We start from the raw sequence: 15395 nt of genomic DNA, 5'->3' as shown, positions 1-15395 counted from the left end.
CGGGCGCGGCTGGAGGCAGGGCCCGCGCCCTCCTTGGGACAGCAGCGGAGCCAGGGGGTGAGGGCGGGACGCCGGCCTGGCATCGCCCCCGCAGGCCCGTGGCCCCAGCCCTCGGGGCCTCCAGCCCGGCCCTGACTGCGCCCTGATGCACGCAGGCCGGCCAGCCCGGGGGGCTCTGTCCTGGGCAGCCCTGGGGGAGCAGGGGGCCCAGCGCCCCACCAACAGCCCCCTCCGAGTGTTCAGTGGCAGACGGTGTGACAAGCCGCCCCCATGGGGCCCCGGGAAGAACACTGCCCCCGCACCTCAGGCCTGGGGGCTGGGGGAGGAGGGGGTGGATCTGGGCCCCAACACTGGTGAGCTGGAGCTTCCATCAGGACCACGACGAGGGGCACGACCCATGGGTCTCCCCTCCCGTCTACATCACCCCCGTTGACCTGACTGAGGACCCACCCGGTCGTGTCTCGGTGAAGGCCAGTGAGCCTGGGGTGCGGGAGGGTGCTGGGCAGGTCTGGCCCACGTCTGCACGCAGGAGAGAGTCAACGTGTCCTGCTGTTCTGATACTTATGGGGCTGCTGGGCAGAGAGTGTGGCTCCTGGGAGGCCGCCCAAGATGAGCTAGAAGCAGGGAGGGACCAGGGATGGCAGGCCAGACAGGCTGGGTGGCGGGGCGGGATGCTGGCAGGACGCAGGCTGGCCAGCCTGGCTGCTGCTGGGCCCAGCACCCTCCCGGGTGCCAGAGTGGGCTGGGAGCCTGGAGGTGGGAGCTCAGGCGGGGGTCTCTGCCCCTGAGCTGGGGTACCTCCTGGACCCCTCTCAGGAACAGGGCAGGCCCCGGGAACCGCCCCTCTCCCCGCTGACACCCCGTGTCCCTAGCCCGTGTCTCAGGCCCTTCCTCCCCCATCTCCTCCTCGCCACACACAGGCTGACCCCGCACCAGCCCCTCCATTTCTGTAAGACCAGCTCCTGATGCCACCCCGCCCCCCAGGCCCACACTCCATCCCTGCCTGCCCTGGTCCCACCACATGGCCCCTGTCACCCCCTCCTGCCCCCAAGTCCCCTCAGGCCACCAGAACCACCCTTGCCCAGCTCCCACCAGGGTTTCCTCAGGGTCTGTGCTCAGCGTGAGTCCCAGCTCCCCTGAGGACCACTGCCCACCCCACCCCAGAAACCAGCCCCTCAGGTTCCATCCCAGGGAGGCTCAGCTCGGACACAGCCCACTTCTCGGTTCAGAGGGCCAGGGGGTTCCCCCCATACACCACCCAGCTGTGTTGAGCCAAGTGGGGGCCGTCTCTACCTGCCATCTGAACCCCCACCCAGGTCCCTCCCCACCCTGGCCCCTCCTCCCCTGGCCCCTCCTCCACAGGCCCCTCCTCCTCCCTCTGGCCCCTCCTCCCCCGGGCCCTCCTCCCGCCCTACCGCACTTCTTTCCAGACCAGCTGTGCCCTGCCCGCTCCCATCCCGTTTGAGGTCTGCCCTGCTGGCCCCCGGCTCCCTCAGGGCCTAAGCATCTGACGTGTCCTGGCTCATCCAGGAACCCAGGAAGGGCCTGGAAGGACCAAACCTCAGGCTCACGAGAGGGTCAGCTACCTCAGTGCTCTCTGGCCTTGAGGCTCAGTGCGGGCCTGTTTCTTGGGCCTGCCAGGAGGGGAGTGGGTGGGCGCCCATCTGCCGAGGGGCAGTGCTGGGACCAGGTGGTGGTCCACCGCCTCTGGCCAGCGGTGCCTTGGCTGGGTACACCCACCCAATGCCTGCCTGCTCCCTGCAGATACCTGGTGCTAGAACACGTGTCTGGTGGAGAGCTTTTTGACTACCTGGTCAAGAAGGGGAGGCTGACCCCCAAAGAGGCCCGGAAGTTCTTCCGCCAGATCATCTCTGCGCTGGACTTCTGCCACAGCCACTCCATATGGTGTGTGCCCCGCCCACCAGGCGCCCTGCCCCCACCAGGTGCCCCTCTGCCCCTCCAGGCACCCCAGTTCAGTTCAGTCGCTCAGTCGTGTCCGACTCTTGGCGACCCCATGGACTGCAGCACGCCAGGCCTCCCTGTCCATCACCAACTCCCAGAGCTTGCTCAAACTCATATCCATTGAGTCGGTGATGCCATCCAATCATCTCATCCTCTGTCGTCCCCTTCTCCTCCCACCTTCAGTCTTTCCCAGCATCAGGGTCTTTTCCAGTGTGTCAGCTCTTCGCATCAGGTGGCCAAAGTATTGAAGCTTCAGCTGCATCCTTCTGACTTCCTTTAGGGCGCACTGGTTGGGTCTCTGTGCGGTGCCCCAGGCACCCCATTCCCCGCCGAGTAGCTCCCATCCCTGCTGGTGTGCCTGCCCCAGCTCTTGCACTCCCCCCGCCCCTCCCTGGATCAGACAGTGTAGCCCTACTGACCCCCTCGGGGCATCGGAAAGCTCTCTGCCAGGTGCCCACCCAAATCTCCTTGGTGCTTTCGGAGGCCCGGGGCCAGGGCACCCTTGGTCTGGGGGCCGCAGGCTGGTGCTGGCCCAGAGCAGGTGCGGCGGGGTCACCCAGAACACGTGTGAGGTGCGGTGCGGGAAGCAGGAAAGGGGAGAGACTCGGGAGTGAAGCAGAGCGCGCCCCTCGCTGGCAGCCCTGTCGCCCATGCTGTCACCCTGCCCCCAGCGGCCCGAGGGAGACTTCCGATTGGCCGCCGGTGACGTCAGCAGGCTGCGCTGCCATTGGCCTCGTGCTGTGAGGGCGGGGCTTTAGGGGGCCGAGGGCTCCCGCGGCGGTCAGCCTCAGTCCCGCCTTCCTTCCAGCCACAGGGATCTGAAACCAGAAAACCTTCTGCTGGACGAGAAGAATAACATCCGGATCGCAGACTTCGGCATGGCGTCGCTGCAGGTTGGCGACAGCCTGCTGGAGACCAGCTGCGGGTGAGCTGAGCCCCGAGCCGGCCTCCGGCTCTACGCGGGCCAGGACGGTGGCCGCAGCCTGGGCCCATGGCTGCCCCGCCAGGTGGCCCCGCGGCCCAGGCTGGAGGCAGGGGCCCGGCTCCCCGGGGGTTGCCGGGGCGAGGATAAGGCGTGCCCGTGCTCCTGCCTCTGCGCGCCGGCTCCTTGGGGCCCTGGCTCCCGGGAGCACGCAGAGGGTATGAGGTCGTGGGAGAACTGGCACCAAACCCTGGGGCGCCCCAGTAGGGCATCCGCTCCAGGCAGTCTGCAGGCGTGGAGCGGGGTCACCCCGCCCTCAGTCTCCACCTGCTGCCGTTCTGCGGGGCAGCCCCGAAGTCCAGGGGATGGGATGGCCGGGGCATGGTGCGTCCTGAGCCTCCTGCCCTGACTTCCGCTTTTGCCTTCAGGTCGCCCCACTATGCCTGTCCAGAGGTGATCCGGGTAAGTAGCCGCCCCACCCCAGCCCCTGTCCAGACAAGGGGCCTCCCTGCCCCGGTGATTGCAGACCCCCAGGTCGGGGCCTGGCCGCCTGTCCGAGGCGCCGCCCGCGGGGCCAGCGCCTCCCGGACCCTCCGTCCCCGCAAGAATGCCGGCCCTGTGCACCCGCCAACCCCAGGACTGTCCGCAGGGGGAGAAGTACGATGGCCGCAAGGCAGACGTGTGGAGCTGCGGCGTGATTCTGTTCGCGCTGCTGGTGGTGAGGCTCCCTGCGCCCGTGCCCCCGCCTCGTTGGTCCTCCCCGCGCCCCTCGCCCCCGCACCTCCTCCTCCATCCCCCCAATCCCCGCCCCTCTGCCCCCCACGCCCCACACGCCCCGCCCTGAGGGTCCGCCGCCCTGACCCCGCCCCGCCGGCAGGGGGCGCTGCCCTTCGACGACGACAACCTGCGGCAGCTGCTGGAGAAGGTGAAGCGCGGCGTCTTCCACATGCCGCACTTCATTCCGCCCGACTGCCAGAGCCTGCTGCGCGGCATGATCGAGGTGGACGCGGCGCGGCGCCTCACGGTGCGTGCGCCGGGGCAGAGCCCTGAGTGCGGTTCCTCCGGACCCGCTCCGGGGCGCGTGGGGGGGGACTAGGGTCTAGGGGTGGCCAGGGTCTGGGGGCACCAGGGTCGGGGACGCCCGGCGGTGGGGTGGGGGGACCGGGGCTTGGGGGCCCCGCTCTGCAAAGAGGCCCAGCGCGCCCCCGTCGGGGCGGACGCCTCCTGCTCTCCCTGCGCCCAGCCCCCCGCCGCCCCCTGCTCCCCTTCCTCCCGCCCGCCCCGAGCCCCGCCCCCCAGCTCCCCGCCTGTTCTCTCCCCCGAGGGTAGTAGGCTTAGGGTGCTAGCCAGGCGTCTGGGATGGCCCCCTCCGTGAGGCCCCGCCGTCCCTGCCCCCGGCTCCACAGCGGTCTTCCCCCGCCTCCCCCGCGACTGGCTCGCTCCGCTCAGCCTCCCGCCCCGCCCCTCCGCTCCTGCCCCTCTGGCCTCCTAACGCGGCCTCCGCTCCTTCCTCCTACTAACTCCCTGTTTCTCTTTCCTTGTAGCTAGAGCACATTCAGAAACACATATGGTATATGTAAGTAGCTCTTCCTGCCCTCATCGCCCGCTTTGCCTGCCTCTGTGGCCCGGAGGGCCCGCTAGGGACGGCGGGGGGGGGGGAGGGCCCGGCCCAGCGCAGGCCTGCCTCCAGCCTCGGGGGCCCCCGGCCAGCTCTCGGGGACCCTGGCCGGCCCGCGCTGGTCACAGGCAGGACGCAGGAGATGTGCAGAGGCCGGGCACAGGGAGAGCAGCAGGACTCAGGCCCAGGGCCGGGGAGCGGGCGAGGAGCCTCGGGCGTGGCTTGAGGGAGTGACCGGGCCCTGTCCCCACAGAGGAGGCAAGAACGAGCCGGAGCCGGAGCAGCCCGTCCCCCGAAAGGTGCAGATCCGCTCGCTGCCCAGCCTGGAGGACATCGACCCCGACGTGCTAGACAGCATGCACTCGCTCGGCTGCTTCCGGGACCGCAACAAGCTGCTGCAGGACCTGCTGTCCGAGGAGTGCGTCCGGGGGCCTGCCTGGGGGCAGGGGGCGGGGTCCCGCCCTCTGGGTGGGGACCCCCATCCACCCTTCCCGGCGCCTCTCACCCTCTGCAGGGAGAACCAGGAGAAGATGATCTATTTCCTCCTACTGGACCGGAAGGAAAGGTACCCGAGCCACGAGGACGAGGACCTGCCGCCCAGGAACGAGATAGGTACGGCGTCCCGGGGGCCGGCCCGCGCTGCCCCTGCGGGCTGCCGGGCCCTGACCCCGCTCTGCACGCAGACCCGCCCCGGAAGCGCGTGGACTCTCCAATGCTCAACCGGCACGGCAAGCGGCGGCCCGAGCGGAAGTCCATGGAGGTGCTGAGCGTGACTGACGGCGGCTCCCCTGTGCCCGCGCGGCGGGCCCTGGAGATGGCCCAGCATGGCCAGAGGTGCGTGCCTCCTGTCGCCCTGGCCGGGCAGTGCCCCTCACAGGCGGCGCTGGACCGGGCCTGGCTCCTCTCTGCACCCCGGCCCTGGGGCTGGGCCAAGACCGCTGCGTGGCGCTGGGCTGTGCTGAGCCTGGGGGGAGCCTGCATGGGCTGCGCTGGCTGCTCGGAGCTGGCTGGGAAGGGCTGGACTGGGCTGGCTGGCTGGGCTTAGCTGGAATAAGGTGATCTGGGCCGAACTCTGGGCCCGAGCAGGCTGGGCTGGTCTCGGCTGAGCGGGGCAGGGCTTTGCTTGGTTGGCCTGGGTCAGACTGGGTTGGGTGAGGCCATCCTGGATGGAGCGAGGCCGGAGTGGTTTAGACCGGGCAGGGCCAGGCTGGGCTGGGCGGAGGGCAGCTGTGTTCAGAGCCGCAGCCCAGGAGGCTTGCCCTTGGTTGATGCTGAGCCCATGTTTGGGTCAGCTGTGGCCACACAGGGGTCAGAGACATGGAATTTGGGGTGGGGGTTTCTGGACCCCCCTGAGGAGGGACGGGCATCGGGGCCCTTCAGAGCCTCTGCTGCTCTCGAGATGCTGGGTGAGACCAAGCCTCCTTGCCCAGGCAGGGCCTTCAGCCCTCGGGGATGCCCTGGGGTGGGAGCTCTGCGGAAGGTCTCACCGCCGGAGCCCCAGTCACACCGGTCAGCTGGGTGCTCGGTGCTGGGGCCAGCCAGGCCTCTGAGGAACTGCAGGCTATGGGCCACTGTCAGGATTAAACGGGCCACTGACCCACTGGCCATGGCCCCCACCCGGAGTGGTCCCAGCCCCCACCCTCTGGGGTCCCAGCTTCTGGGGCCCTCTCCAGGTCTGCCAGCCACTGCGGTTCACTGCCCACAGGTCCTGCCCTGGGGTAGGGGGCAGGGAGGAGCAGGAGGAAGGTCCTGCCCGGATTGTGCCCGCCTCCTGCTTGTTGCAGCACGCCTCTCCTGGAGGGGCCCTGCAGAAAGGCCGCCACCATCCTTCCCGAGCCTTGCGCTGGCTTCCAGTTCCACAGCTGTGGGCAGGCTGGGAGCTTGCCAGCCTCCCCCAACCCCGCACACCCCACCTGCGGCCGTCCTGGCTTCCGCTCTGCCTTTCAGGCCCATGTGCCTCAGGGGCTGCGGGGGGCTGAGGCGGGGTCAGGGGTCACCGGTCAGGGGTGACCCACCCCAGGGGTCAGGCCCCCGCCCCAGCCCCCCGCACTCTCTGCTCCTCCTCAGAGGCTGCTTCCCCCCTGGCTTGGCCCCTTGTCCTGGCGGCAGGCCACACCCCTGGGCGGTGCCAGGTGTCCTCTGCGGCGGGCCAGGCCGCCCTGCCCAGTGCTGGGCGCTCCCGCCTGACCGGCCCTCCTGTGCGCCTGGCCTCTGCCGGCGGGCTGTGCCCAGCTCGGAGGTGTGGAGGGCCGGCCTCCTGGACCGCCTGGCGGGCCCGCGGCAGTAACTCTGTTTTCTCGCTTTGTTCCCGCTATAGTAAAGCAATGTTCAGTAAAAGCCTGGATATCGCTGAAGCCCACCCCCAATTCAGCAAAGAAGACAGGTATACACCCTGCCCCCCATCCCCCGCCCCAGCCCCACAGACAGCGGCGGGCCTGGGGGCAGGGCCGGGCCTCGGGTGGCCTCCGCCCTCTGGCGAGGGAGCCTTCCCGCGAGCCGTGAGCTGGGGGAAGGGCCGGTCAGCTGAGGCTGACGCCCAGGAGGAGGAATACGGCCCCCTAAGGTGGGCCAGGAGACCCGGACTCTGCCCGCCCTGGGCCCTGGGCTGCCCTCGGCTGTGGTCAGCGGGCCTCTGCGCCTGTTCGACTACCCTTCCCCACTCCACACTGGCCTATGTCCAGGGGCCGCCCCGCTGTCCACAAGGATCAGAGTGGCGGTGGTCGCCCCGGGTGCTGCAGGCTCCCCAGGAAGGGGCAGGGGCCGTGTGGGTCCCAGGAGGCCCTGCACGTGGCCCAGCCCTCCGGGCCCCCGGCGCCCTGCCTGTAGGGCCCGCTGCCCGCGGCAGTGTCCGTGGCGGGGCCTCGCTTGCTCTGGCCCCCCCAGCTCCCCTTCCGTGCCCTGCCCCTCCCCGCCGGCTGCTCCACGGTGGCGTGACCTTCCCGCAGCTCAGCTTCCAGGGTTAGACAGCAGGGCGTGGACGCGGCCCGTCTCTCTGTGCTGCTTTTTTGCTTCCTCTGTGCCGAGCGGCAAGCTGCCCCTGCCGGCCGCGGTGCGGGGTTGGGCCCCTGCCCGGACCGCCACCAGCCCCAGCTCTGTGCTCACGTCTGAGAGCATTGGGCCCCGCCCGGTGGATGCAGGCGGACTGGGCTGGGGCTGCCGAGGGCAAGGTCAGCGCCGTGCCGGCTCTGTGGCTGCGTCAGGCGGGGGCGGTCGGAGGGTCGTCGCCGTGGGGCTCCAGCCCACAGGTGCCGGGGGCCTGGCCTGCGGGGGCCCGGCTCCTCCCCGAGGCCCGGGGCTGGCCGCGGCGTGGGCAGCATGGCCGGGCGGGCGGTGTGGCCGCCCTTCACTCTGTTCTGTCCTCTTCTCTCCTGTGGCTGCCTCGACCCCTCCGGTTTCCTTCCTCTAAGGATGGCCGGCGCCCAGGGGTGAGCGGGCGTCTCCTTTCCCTCGAGGCCACATGGGTGGTGGAGCAAGGCCCCGCAGGCCGGCCCTGCCCTGAGAGGTGTCCGGTTCCTGCCCCGAGGGGGCAGCGGCCGCGGTGGTCTCCGCCGGGCGTGCGGGGCCAGTGGCCTCTCTGCGGCTGTGCCCAGGCCAGGTCTGCAGGCCGCACGGGGCCGGGGTGGACAGAGTCTGTGTCCCTGCTGACGGCCGTCACAGGCGCCGTACGAGCGAGGCGGGGCGGTGGGCGGCTCTGGGCCACACGGGTGGGCCGTGGGCATGGAGGGGCTGGGCTGGTGCCCAGGCACCAGGGGGTGAGGCGCTGGGTGGAGTGCAGGACTCTGGGTCTGTGCCAACTCAGCCTGGAGGTTCAGTTGGGCTCGGGTCAGTGGGCCCACGGAGAGGGGAGCCCGGGAGCCTCGCCTCCCCCGTCCCTCTGCTCACCAGGCTCTCGAGCCTTGCTGAGGGCCCCTCTCTGCCCTCCAGACCTGGGGCTCCGGGCCTCGGACTTGGGGCAGCTTTTGCGTGGGGGGAAGGGGAGCCCCAGGGGCCTGGGCCCTCCTGGGCCTGGTGCGAGGCTGGTGGGGACGGCAGGCCCGCCCTGAGCACTGCCAGGCATGCACCGGGCCGGGGCTGCTGCGGGGCTCTCTGCGGGCGCCCCCGAGAGCAGAGGCGCCGGGAGCCCGTGGCCGCCCCCCGCCGTCTGAGCCGCCCTGCGTGCCTGTGTTCCCAGGTCCAGGTCCATCAGCGGCGCCTCCTCAGGCCTGTCCACCAGCCCGCTCAGCAGCCCCAGGGTGAGTGAGCCGCCCGCCAGGGCAAGCCCGGGCGGGGGGGCGGTTGGGCAGACCCCCGCCCTGCCTGCTGCTCTGGGGCTCCGGCTGCTCTCGCTAACTGCACGTTCTCTGTTTTGTTTTCTCGTGTGTCGTTTCCTCTTGTGGCGAACGCTCCCCTCGCCTGCCTGCTCCCCCCTCCTGCCTTGGGGTCCTCCTGGCGCTGTGTGTACTTGCGGGGGGCGGGGCATGTGGGGGGCGCGACGCGCGCTGGGCTCTGCGGGGCCCCCTGCTCTCCCGCCTGCCCTGTAGCCTGTTAGAAAGTTCGTTCTGCCTCCCCCGCCCCATGAGCTCCCCTTTGTGGCCTGCCCCCCGGCCACCTCCGCGGAGCCTGAAGCTTGCCGGAGCGCCTCCCGGCCTGGACACCTCCTCCCTCCGCAGGCTGCCCCGCGGCCCAACCCCAAGACCCAGACCTTGCCGAGCAAGGCCAAGCTGACCGACAAGCCGCTGCAGGGCGCCAAGTCCAACCCGCTCCCGGCGGGCACCCAGGCCCAGCCGCTCGTCCCAGGGGGCCTCAGCCCGCAGCTGGCCCCGCCCCCAGGCCCACCCGCCCTGCCGTCGCCTGCCCAGCTCCCACCCACCGGGACTGAACCAAACACCAAATCTGTCCCCACCATACAGGTGACCCCTCACCCCTCTCCGAGGGGCAGTCCCCTCCCTACCCCCAAGGGGACGCCTGTGCACACGCCCAAGGAGAGCCCGGCCGGCACGCCCAACCCCACGCCGCCGTCCAGCCCCAGCGTGGGAGGGGTGCCCTGGAGGACGCGGCTCAACTCCATCAAGAACAGCTTCCTGGGGTCACCCCGCTTCCACCGCCGGAAACTGCAAGGTGAGCGTGGCCAGACGCGGCGGGGCGCACTGCCCCTCCCGGGAGGCAGGGCACAGGCAGCCGGCGGGGCGCGGGGGCGGGGCGCCACCGGAGACCGCGGCGCCGGCTGAGGCCGGAGACGGCGAAGCCTGGTTTCAGCACCAGGAGGGCGGACAGCTCCCCTGCGGCGGCCCTGCCGGGGGCGGGGCGGTCACCGCGCGCTCTCCTTCCTGCAGTTCCGACGCCCGAGGAGATGTCCAACCTGACCCCGGAGTCGTCCCCAGAGTAAGTGGCCCTGCTTGAGCTCGAGTGGGAGCTGCCGGCTCCTTCCGCTGCCTGGATGTGGAGTGCGTGGGCATCCAGGATGGACCCTGGGTGTCAGGCCGGGGTCACTAGGGTGGTGGGGCCGCCCGCGTCTCCACCTTGAGTGCCAGGGCAGGCGCGGGGCCGGGCGGAGGGGGACGCGGGCCTGCCCAGGTCTGCTCCGAAGCTGCTCCGAAGCTGGGGTGGGGGGACCGCAGGAGGCAGGGAGGGCACAGCTGCGCCTCAGAGGGACTGTCCGCTCCTGCTGTGAGCCACGGGCTCCACGCGGGGAAGCTGGCGGGCCCCAAGCCCCTGGGGGCCAGCCGCGAAGTGCCCATAGGAAAGGCCTCTGCCAACCGTCCCGCATGAGGCGGAAGCGCGGCCCTGAGGTGACGGGCGCAGTGCCGCCTGGGTGTCTGGACACAAGTCCCCGTGTCTGTGGCCCAGACAGCCTAGAGGCCCCAGCCTCTCTCCTTTCACCGTGTGAACGCGACCTGCGGGGTGGCCGTGGGCAGGGCTGCTGTGACCTCACTACGAGAGAAGCTCCCTTACCGCAGGGTCGAGATCCCGTGTGGGGCCTGTGGACGCAGTGCTAGGCTGGAGCCACGGGGCCGCCAGCCCCAGGCGCAGGGTCTCGGGGCCTCTGGGACCCCCGTTGGTGTCCGTTCGGCCAGATTTCCTGTTGTCATCAGCAGCTCTGGCAACCACGTTTGTAACTTAATTGTTAGGTTTTCCAGAAAAGCTTAAAAAAAAAGCCTACCCAGAGCAGCGGATAGCACGTGCAGGCGGCCGGCAGCCTCTCGCGCCCACACTCAAGTCCTGGAGGCCTCATCCCCCCGCCAAGGGCCCTGGCTGGCATCCAGTGGGTGTGGGTGACGGGGGAGCAGATGGGTGACTCTAGGGCGGGGGCGTCCCTGGCATCCACTCCTCGTGAGGTCGTGGTCGCCCGCCCAGAGACGTGCCCCCCACGTGGTCGCAGCCTCGGTCTGTTGTGTGTGCGCGGCGTTCGCGTCCAGCCTGCACAATGGCGCAGACTCTGGGCTCTGCGTGCAGGGAACCAGGCAGGTGCCTCATCTCGGGCCTGCGAGCCCCGTCTCCTCCGGGAGGCCCAGCCTTTGCTCTCAGCGCCTTCCCCCAGTGGGTGAGGCTCAGAGTCCGTCAGCACATGTAAAAGCTGCTATCAGACAACATGCCTTCACCAGTAGGCCCGGCTGGGCCCAGACGGACCTCACAGGCCTTCCCAGCCCCTCAGGCTGCCGTCAGACCCGACGCCGAGTGCACAACTGAGCGCTCCTGTTTCTTGGCCTCTTCGTCAAGGGAGACGGGGCGCCGGCCCCCACCGCGGACTCCAGGGCCGCCTCCCGGCCCCTTGTCTGAACTTCAGGCCTGCAGCGTTCTGATGCGCCGACGGCTGCAGAGCCAGCAGGGTGTGCGGAAGGAGGCGAAGGTGGCCAGCGACCGCCGCGGGCCAGGAAGGGCAGGTCCCACGTCTCTGCCTTGGAGGCCACGCCCAGAGGCCGGCTCCGGCCCCGTGAGTGGACACAGCCTCTGTGGGCAGGCTGCCTGCCACCGTGGCGTCACCAGGGGCCTCAGAGCAGCTCCAGAAACAGTCAAGCCAAAGTGGCGCCGCACAGCGGGAGGATGCACCACAAGCCACGACCTGGCCCGGCGCCCGCAGGGCGTCAGTCTCCCCCTCACGCTGCCAGCGCCGCGCGAGCAAGACTGGCCTGGGTGGGGCCCCTGCGTGTGGAGCGCTGCCACGCTGAGCCGCTGGCCTTGGGCGGGCGCTCCCGCCAACGCTCGTCCACCCCCGGCCTCTGGGTCCCGTTTTAGAGTCTTGGCTAGCGACAGTCATCTCAAGGCCCATCCGGGGCTCCATCCACCTCCAGGCTCAGCTGGTCACTGGCAGGATTCAGGCTCCTGGCCATGCAGGCCTCCGCATCACGTCTGTCTGTCCCCGCTGTGTCTGACCGTGTCAGTTTGTCCACACGAGGTGGAGGCCCCTGGCCAGGGGGAGGCCGGCCTTTCAGAGCCTGATCTCCGGGGAGAGGCCCACCGCCCTCCTGCTCAGAAGCGAGTCCCAGGCCTTGTCCTCTGCGGGAGGGGCCCACACAGGCTGAATGCGGGAGGCAGGACGTGTGCACTGAGGGGCGGCCCGGCCCAGAGAGGGGCCTCGGACGCGGCATAGGGATGGAGGGCGATGGGCAGCGCAGGCTGGGTGCCCACGAGATGCAGGCTCTCGTGCGAGAGGGTGCTGCCGCCCTGGGTCCCTGGGGTGGCCCTGCTCCGCCCCACGCAGCAGCTGGGCCCCCAGGGGTGGAAGCGAGCTCCGTGTTCCAGGAGTCACCTGGGCGGGGGCACCGGGCACAGATGGAGGGCAGGGGCATCCGGGGCGCAAACCCCGTCCTCTGACCCCATCCCTGCCCCCACCCTGGGCAGACCTGCGCAGGGTACCCCCCCGCCCCACCCACAGAGCCCCCGATGGGTACCTCTCCCTGGAAACTGCAGGAAGGCCGCTCCGCAAGTCACCCCCAAACCGCGGCATAATGCAAGGCTGGGGTCGAGGGCGCTTGAGGGCAGGGCGCCCCCCACTCTCCCCGCCTGATGGGGCCTCAGTGGCTGCTGCCCACACCCAGGTGGGAGGGGGTGGCTGTGGGACCAGCGTGAGGGCTGCGGGGTCGGGCGGGGGTGGTCAGGGGTCAGGATGGAGGGTCGATGAGGGTGGGGAGTCGGTCAGGATAGTGGAGTCAAGATGGGGTCACAGTCACAGCTGGGATGGGGGTCAGGATGGGGGGTCAGAGCTGTGGGGTCACAGTCACCGTGATGGGGTCAAGGTGTGGGCCATGATGGGGTCAGAGGTCAGGTCAGGATGGTGGGGGTCAGGGCTGTGGGGTGAGAGTCAGGATAATTGGTCAGAGGTCAGGTCAGGATGGTGGGGGTCGGGGCTGTGGGCTGAGGGTCAGGATGCTGGGGCCAGGGTAGGGGTCCAGTTAGGACAGCGAGCTGCCTGCAGCCCAGGGGGCGGACAGGCCGGCGCTCATGGCATGCTGGCTCGCCCTGAGCTGACCAGCCGCCCGCCCACACCCAGGCTCGCCAAGAAGTCCTGGTTCGGTAACTTCATCAGCCTGGAGAAGGAGGAGCAGATCTTTGTGGTCATCAAGGACAAGCCGCTGAGCTCCATCAAAGCGGACATCGTCCACGCCTTCCTGTCGGTGAGCCTCACGCCACGAGGTCCCTGCCCCCGGGACCCTGGCCTGGGTGGGAGACGGGGGTCCCTGCTGGGGGCGGGGGTGAGGTGGGGTGACACAGCCGCTCTGAGGGGGGGCCTGAGGCCTCGTCATGGGGCGGGGGGCTCTGCGGGTCTGGGGGGTTCGCCTGGGGCCTCAAGACTGCCCGCCTCCCGCAGCCCCTGCACGCAGAGGCTGCTTGGCCCGACCAGAGCCGCAGGCCTGCATCCAGCGGAGCCGGGCCTCGACCCCGGGGGCGCGCATCCCCTACACGCAGCCCAGGCTCTGGCCCGGCCTCTCCTCTCCCACCACTCGAGCCCTGCTTTCTGCCCTGTGTCGGGGTCCACCTGCCTGAGGCGGAGAGCCCCCGCCGCTGGGGCCTGGGGGCCAGGGCTGGAGGGGCCAGCTCCACAAAGGGAGGCCGCGCTCACGCCACCTGCGCCCACAGATCCCCAGCCTCAGCCACAGCGTCATCTCCCAGACGAGCTTCCGGGCCGAGTACAAGGCGACGGGGGGCCCGGCCGTGTTCCAGAAGCCGGTCAAGTTCCAGGTGGACATCACGTACACGGAGGGCGGGGCCGCGCAGAAGGAGAACGGCATTTACTCGGTCACGTTCACGCTCTTGTCTGGTGAGCCGCTGGGGAGGCCCGGGGCCGTCCCCGGGCGCGAGGTCCCCACCGGCCCTGCCCCTCACCTGCCCTGTCTCCCCCAGGCCCGAGCCGCCGCTTCAAGAGGGTCGTGGAGACCATTCAGGCCCAGTTGCTGAGCACACATGAGCAGCCCTCTGCCCAGCACTTGTCAGGTGAGGGTGGGGCCCCGCTCAGCCGAGGGCTGGGGACGGGGCGCGGCCCATCCGCGAGCCGCCTGGCCTGCAGCCGCGCGCCCCCAGGGAGCAGGGCCCTCCCGCCAGTGGCGTCTGCACACCAGGGAGGTAGGGCCGCACGCACGCTGAAAGGCGCCTCTTGTCCACTGTAGAACCGCCCCCGCCCGCTCCGGGACTGAGCCGGGGTGCTGGGCTTAAGGGCCAGAAGGTGGCCACCAGCTACGAGAGTAGCCTCTGACGCAGGCAGGTAAGGTGTCCGGCCCACCGCCGGGGCAGGGAGGGGGCTGGGGCAGGTCCTCTGCGAGAGCCAGGCCGGCCCGAGGAGGGCGCCCTGCGCCCGCCCACACGTCCAGCGGCCGCCTCCCGGCCCTGGACAGGCCACGCGGGCCCAGCACCCAGCTGAGCAGCTAGACTTGGGGCAACCCGGCCCCAGGCCAGCGAGAGCGGGCTCCTCTGGAGTGACCAGGGTCCTGCCGGGGCCCTGCGCCCTTGGGGTCCCCCACAGAGCGTCCTCCTGGGTGGGGCTGGTACCCACTCTGGTACCCACTCTGGCTGATGTGAGGGACTGTCCACCACACCCACCCTCCCGTAGACGGGCAGGACAGGGGGGCCCAAAGCAGGGGCCCCCCAGCTGGGCCTAGAGCGGGGCACACGGGGCCGGCGCTGCCCAGGCCTGCAGCGCTGGAGGCCCGGGAGCCTGAGCGTCAGCACTGCTGGGCCCTGCCGGGGAAGGGGCTGCAGCCGCGCGGGTGTGGGTGAGCCCTGGGGCTCGTGCATGAGTGGTGAGTGGCGTGTCAGGGAGGGCGTGCGGCGCGGGTTCGCAGCGGGAGATGCCAGCTGACCGCGAGGCCCTTGCGGGCCTGGGGAGCACAGGGCCCAGCCTAGAGCCCCCTCTCAGGGCCCCCGTGACCGTCTGTGCTTGTGTGTGGGGGTCCTAGAGGCCGAGCGGCCGCCGTCCATCCCGCCCTGCCATGCTCATTCCATCGTCCGTGTTCCACCTTGGCCCCTTGTCACGTGTGCCCCGCTGGTGGGGGGGCTGGGGCTGGGGGGCTCTGACCCACGGAGGGGGCCCACTCCCCTGGCCCTGGGGGCTGGCTGGCCTGGGGGCTGTGCCTTTAATGCCCCCACCTCAGAGGAGGCAGTGTTCCCAGGGGGAGGCCAAAGCTGGGGAAGAACAGCTTATCCGGGGAAGCGAGCAGGGGGCCTGGCGAACTGCCTGGAGGACAGGGACACGTGCCCTCTTCGCTCCTGGCCAGGCAGAGTCCCATCCTAGGGGAGCCCCTCCCGTCAGCCAGTGTCCCCCTGCTAGGCCCCGGCCCAGTAGCAAACCTGGTGGACCGAGCCTTTTTGCAAGGCCCCACCCCCGCGTCAGCTCTGGGTCTGAACCTCCTCCCTGGAGGCTGCTGGGTGCCGGCTCTGGGCCTCTGCCCTGCCTTCTTTCAGGGAGCCCTGGACTTGAGGAGT

At 70.4% G+C, this 15395-nt stretch overlaps 1 protein-coding gene across 8 annotated transcripts in view; it reads left to right on the top strand.

Annotated features, from left to right (window-relative positions):
• The window catches only part of BRSK2 (BR serine/threonine kinase 2), a 48712-nt gene that overhangs the window by 29606 nt on the left and 3711 nt on the right, over positions 1-15395 (top strand). For 3 of the 8 annotated variants that reach the window (XR_010663355.1, XR_010663356.1, XM_065936631.1), the window contains exons 4-20: positions 1765-1905; positions 2771-2887; positions 3313-3346; positions 3534-3602; positions 3762-3908; positions 4429-4460; positions 4756-4920; positions 5017-5114; positions 5186-5336; positions 6820-6885; positions 8674-8734; positions 9392-9599; positions 9815-9863; positions 12970-13093; positions 13557-13737; positions 13821-13910; positions 14084-14178. Coding sequence is in view for 5 of the 8 variants with exons in the window: in XM_065936631.1 (XP_065792703.1) it covers positions 1765-1905; positions 2771-2887; positions 3313-3346; positions 3534-3602; positions 3762-3908; positions 4429-4460; positions 4756-4920; positions 5017-5114; positions 5186-5336; positions 6820-6885; positions 8674-8734; positions 9392-9599; positions 9815-9863; positions 12970-13093; positions 13557-13737; positions 13821-13910; positions 14084-14169 (1819 nt within the window). In the remaining 3 variants the exon portion in view is untranslated. The remainder of the gene's footprint in view (positions 1-1764; positions 1906-2770; positions 2888-3312; positions 3347-3533; positions 3603-3761; positions 3909-4428; positions 4461-4755; positions 4921-5016; positions 5115-5185; positions 5337-6819; positions 6886-8673; positions 8735-9391; positions 9600-9814; positions 9864-12969; positions 13094-13556; positions 13738-13820; positions 13911-14083; positions 14179-15395) is intronic. The other 5 variants (XM_065936632.1, XM_065936629.1, XM_065936633.1 and 2 more) reach the window with 3 other exon arrangements.

This window comes from Muntiacus reevesi, chromosome 5 (assembly GCF_963930625.1).
Source record: "Muntiacus reevesi chromosome 5, mMunRee1.1, whole genome shotgun sequence".
NCBI lineage: Eukaryota > Metazoa > Chordata > Mammalia > Artiodactyla > Cervidae > Muntiacus > Muntiacus reevesi.
The sequence above is the reverse complement of the archived record's forward strand: the minus strand, read 5'-3'. Positions and strand labels throughout refer to the sequence as shown.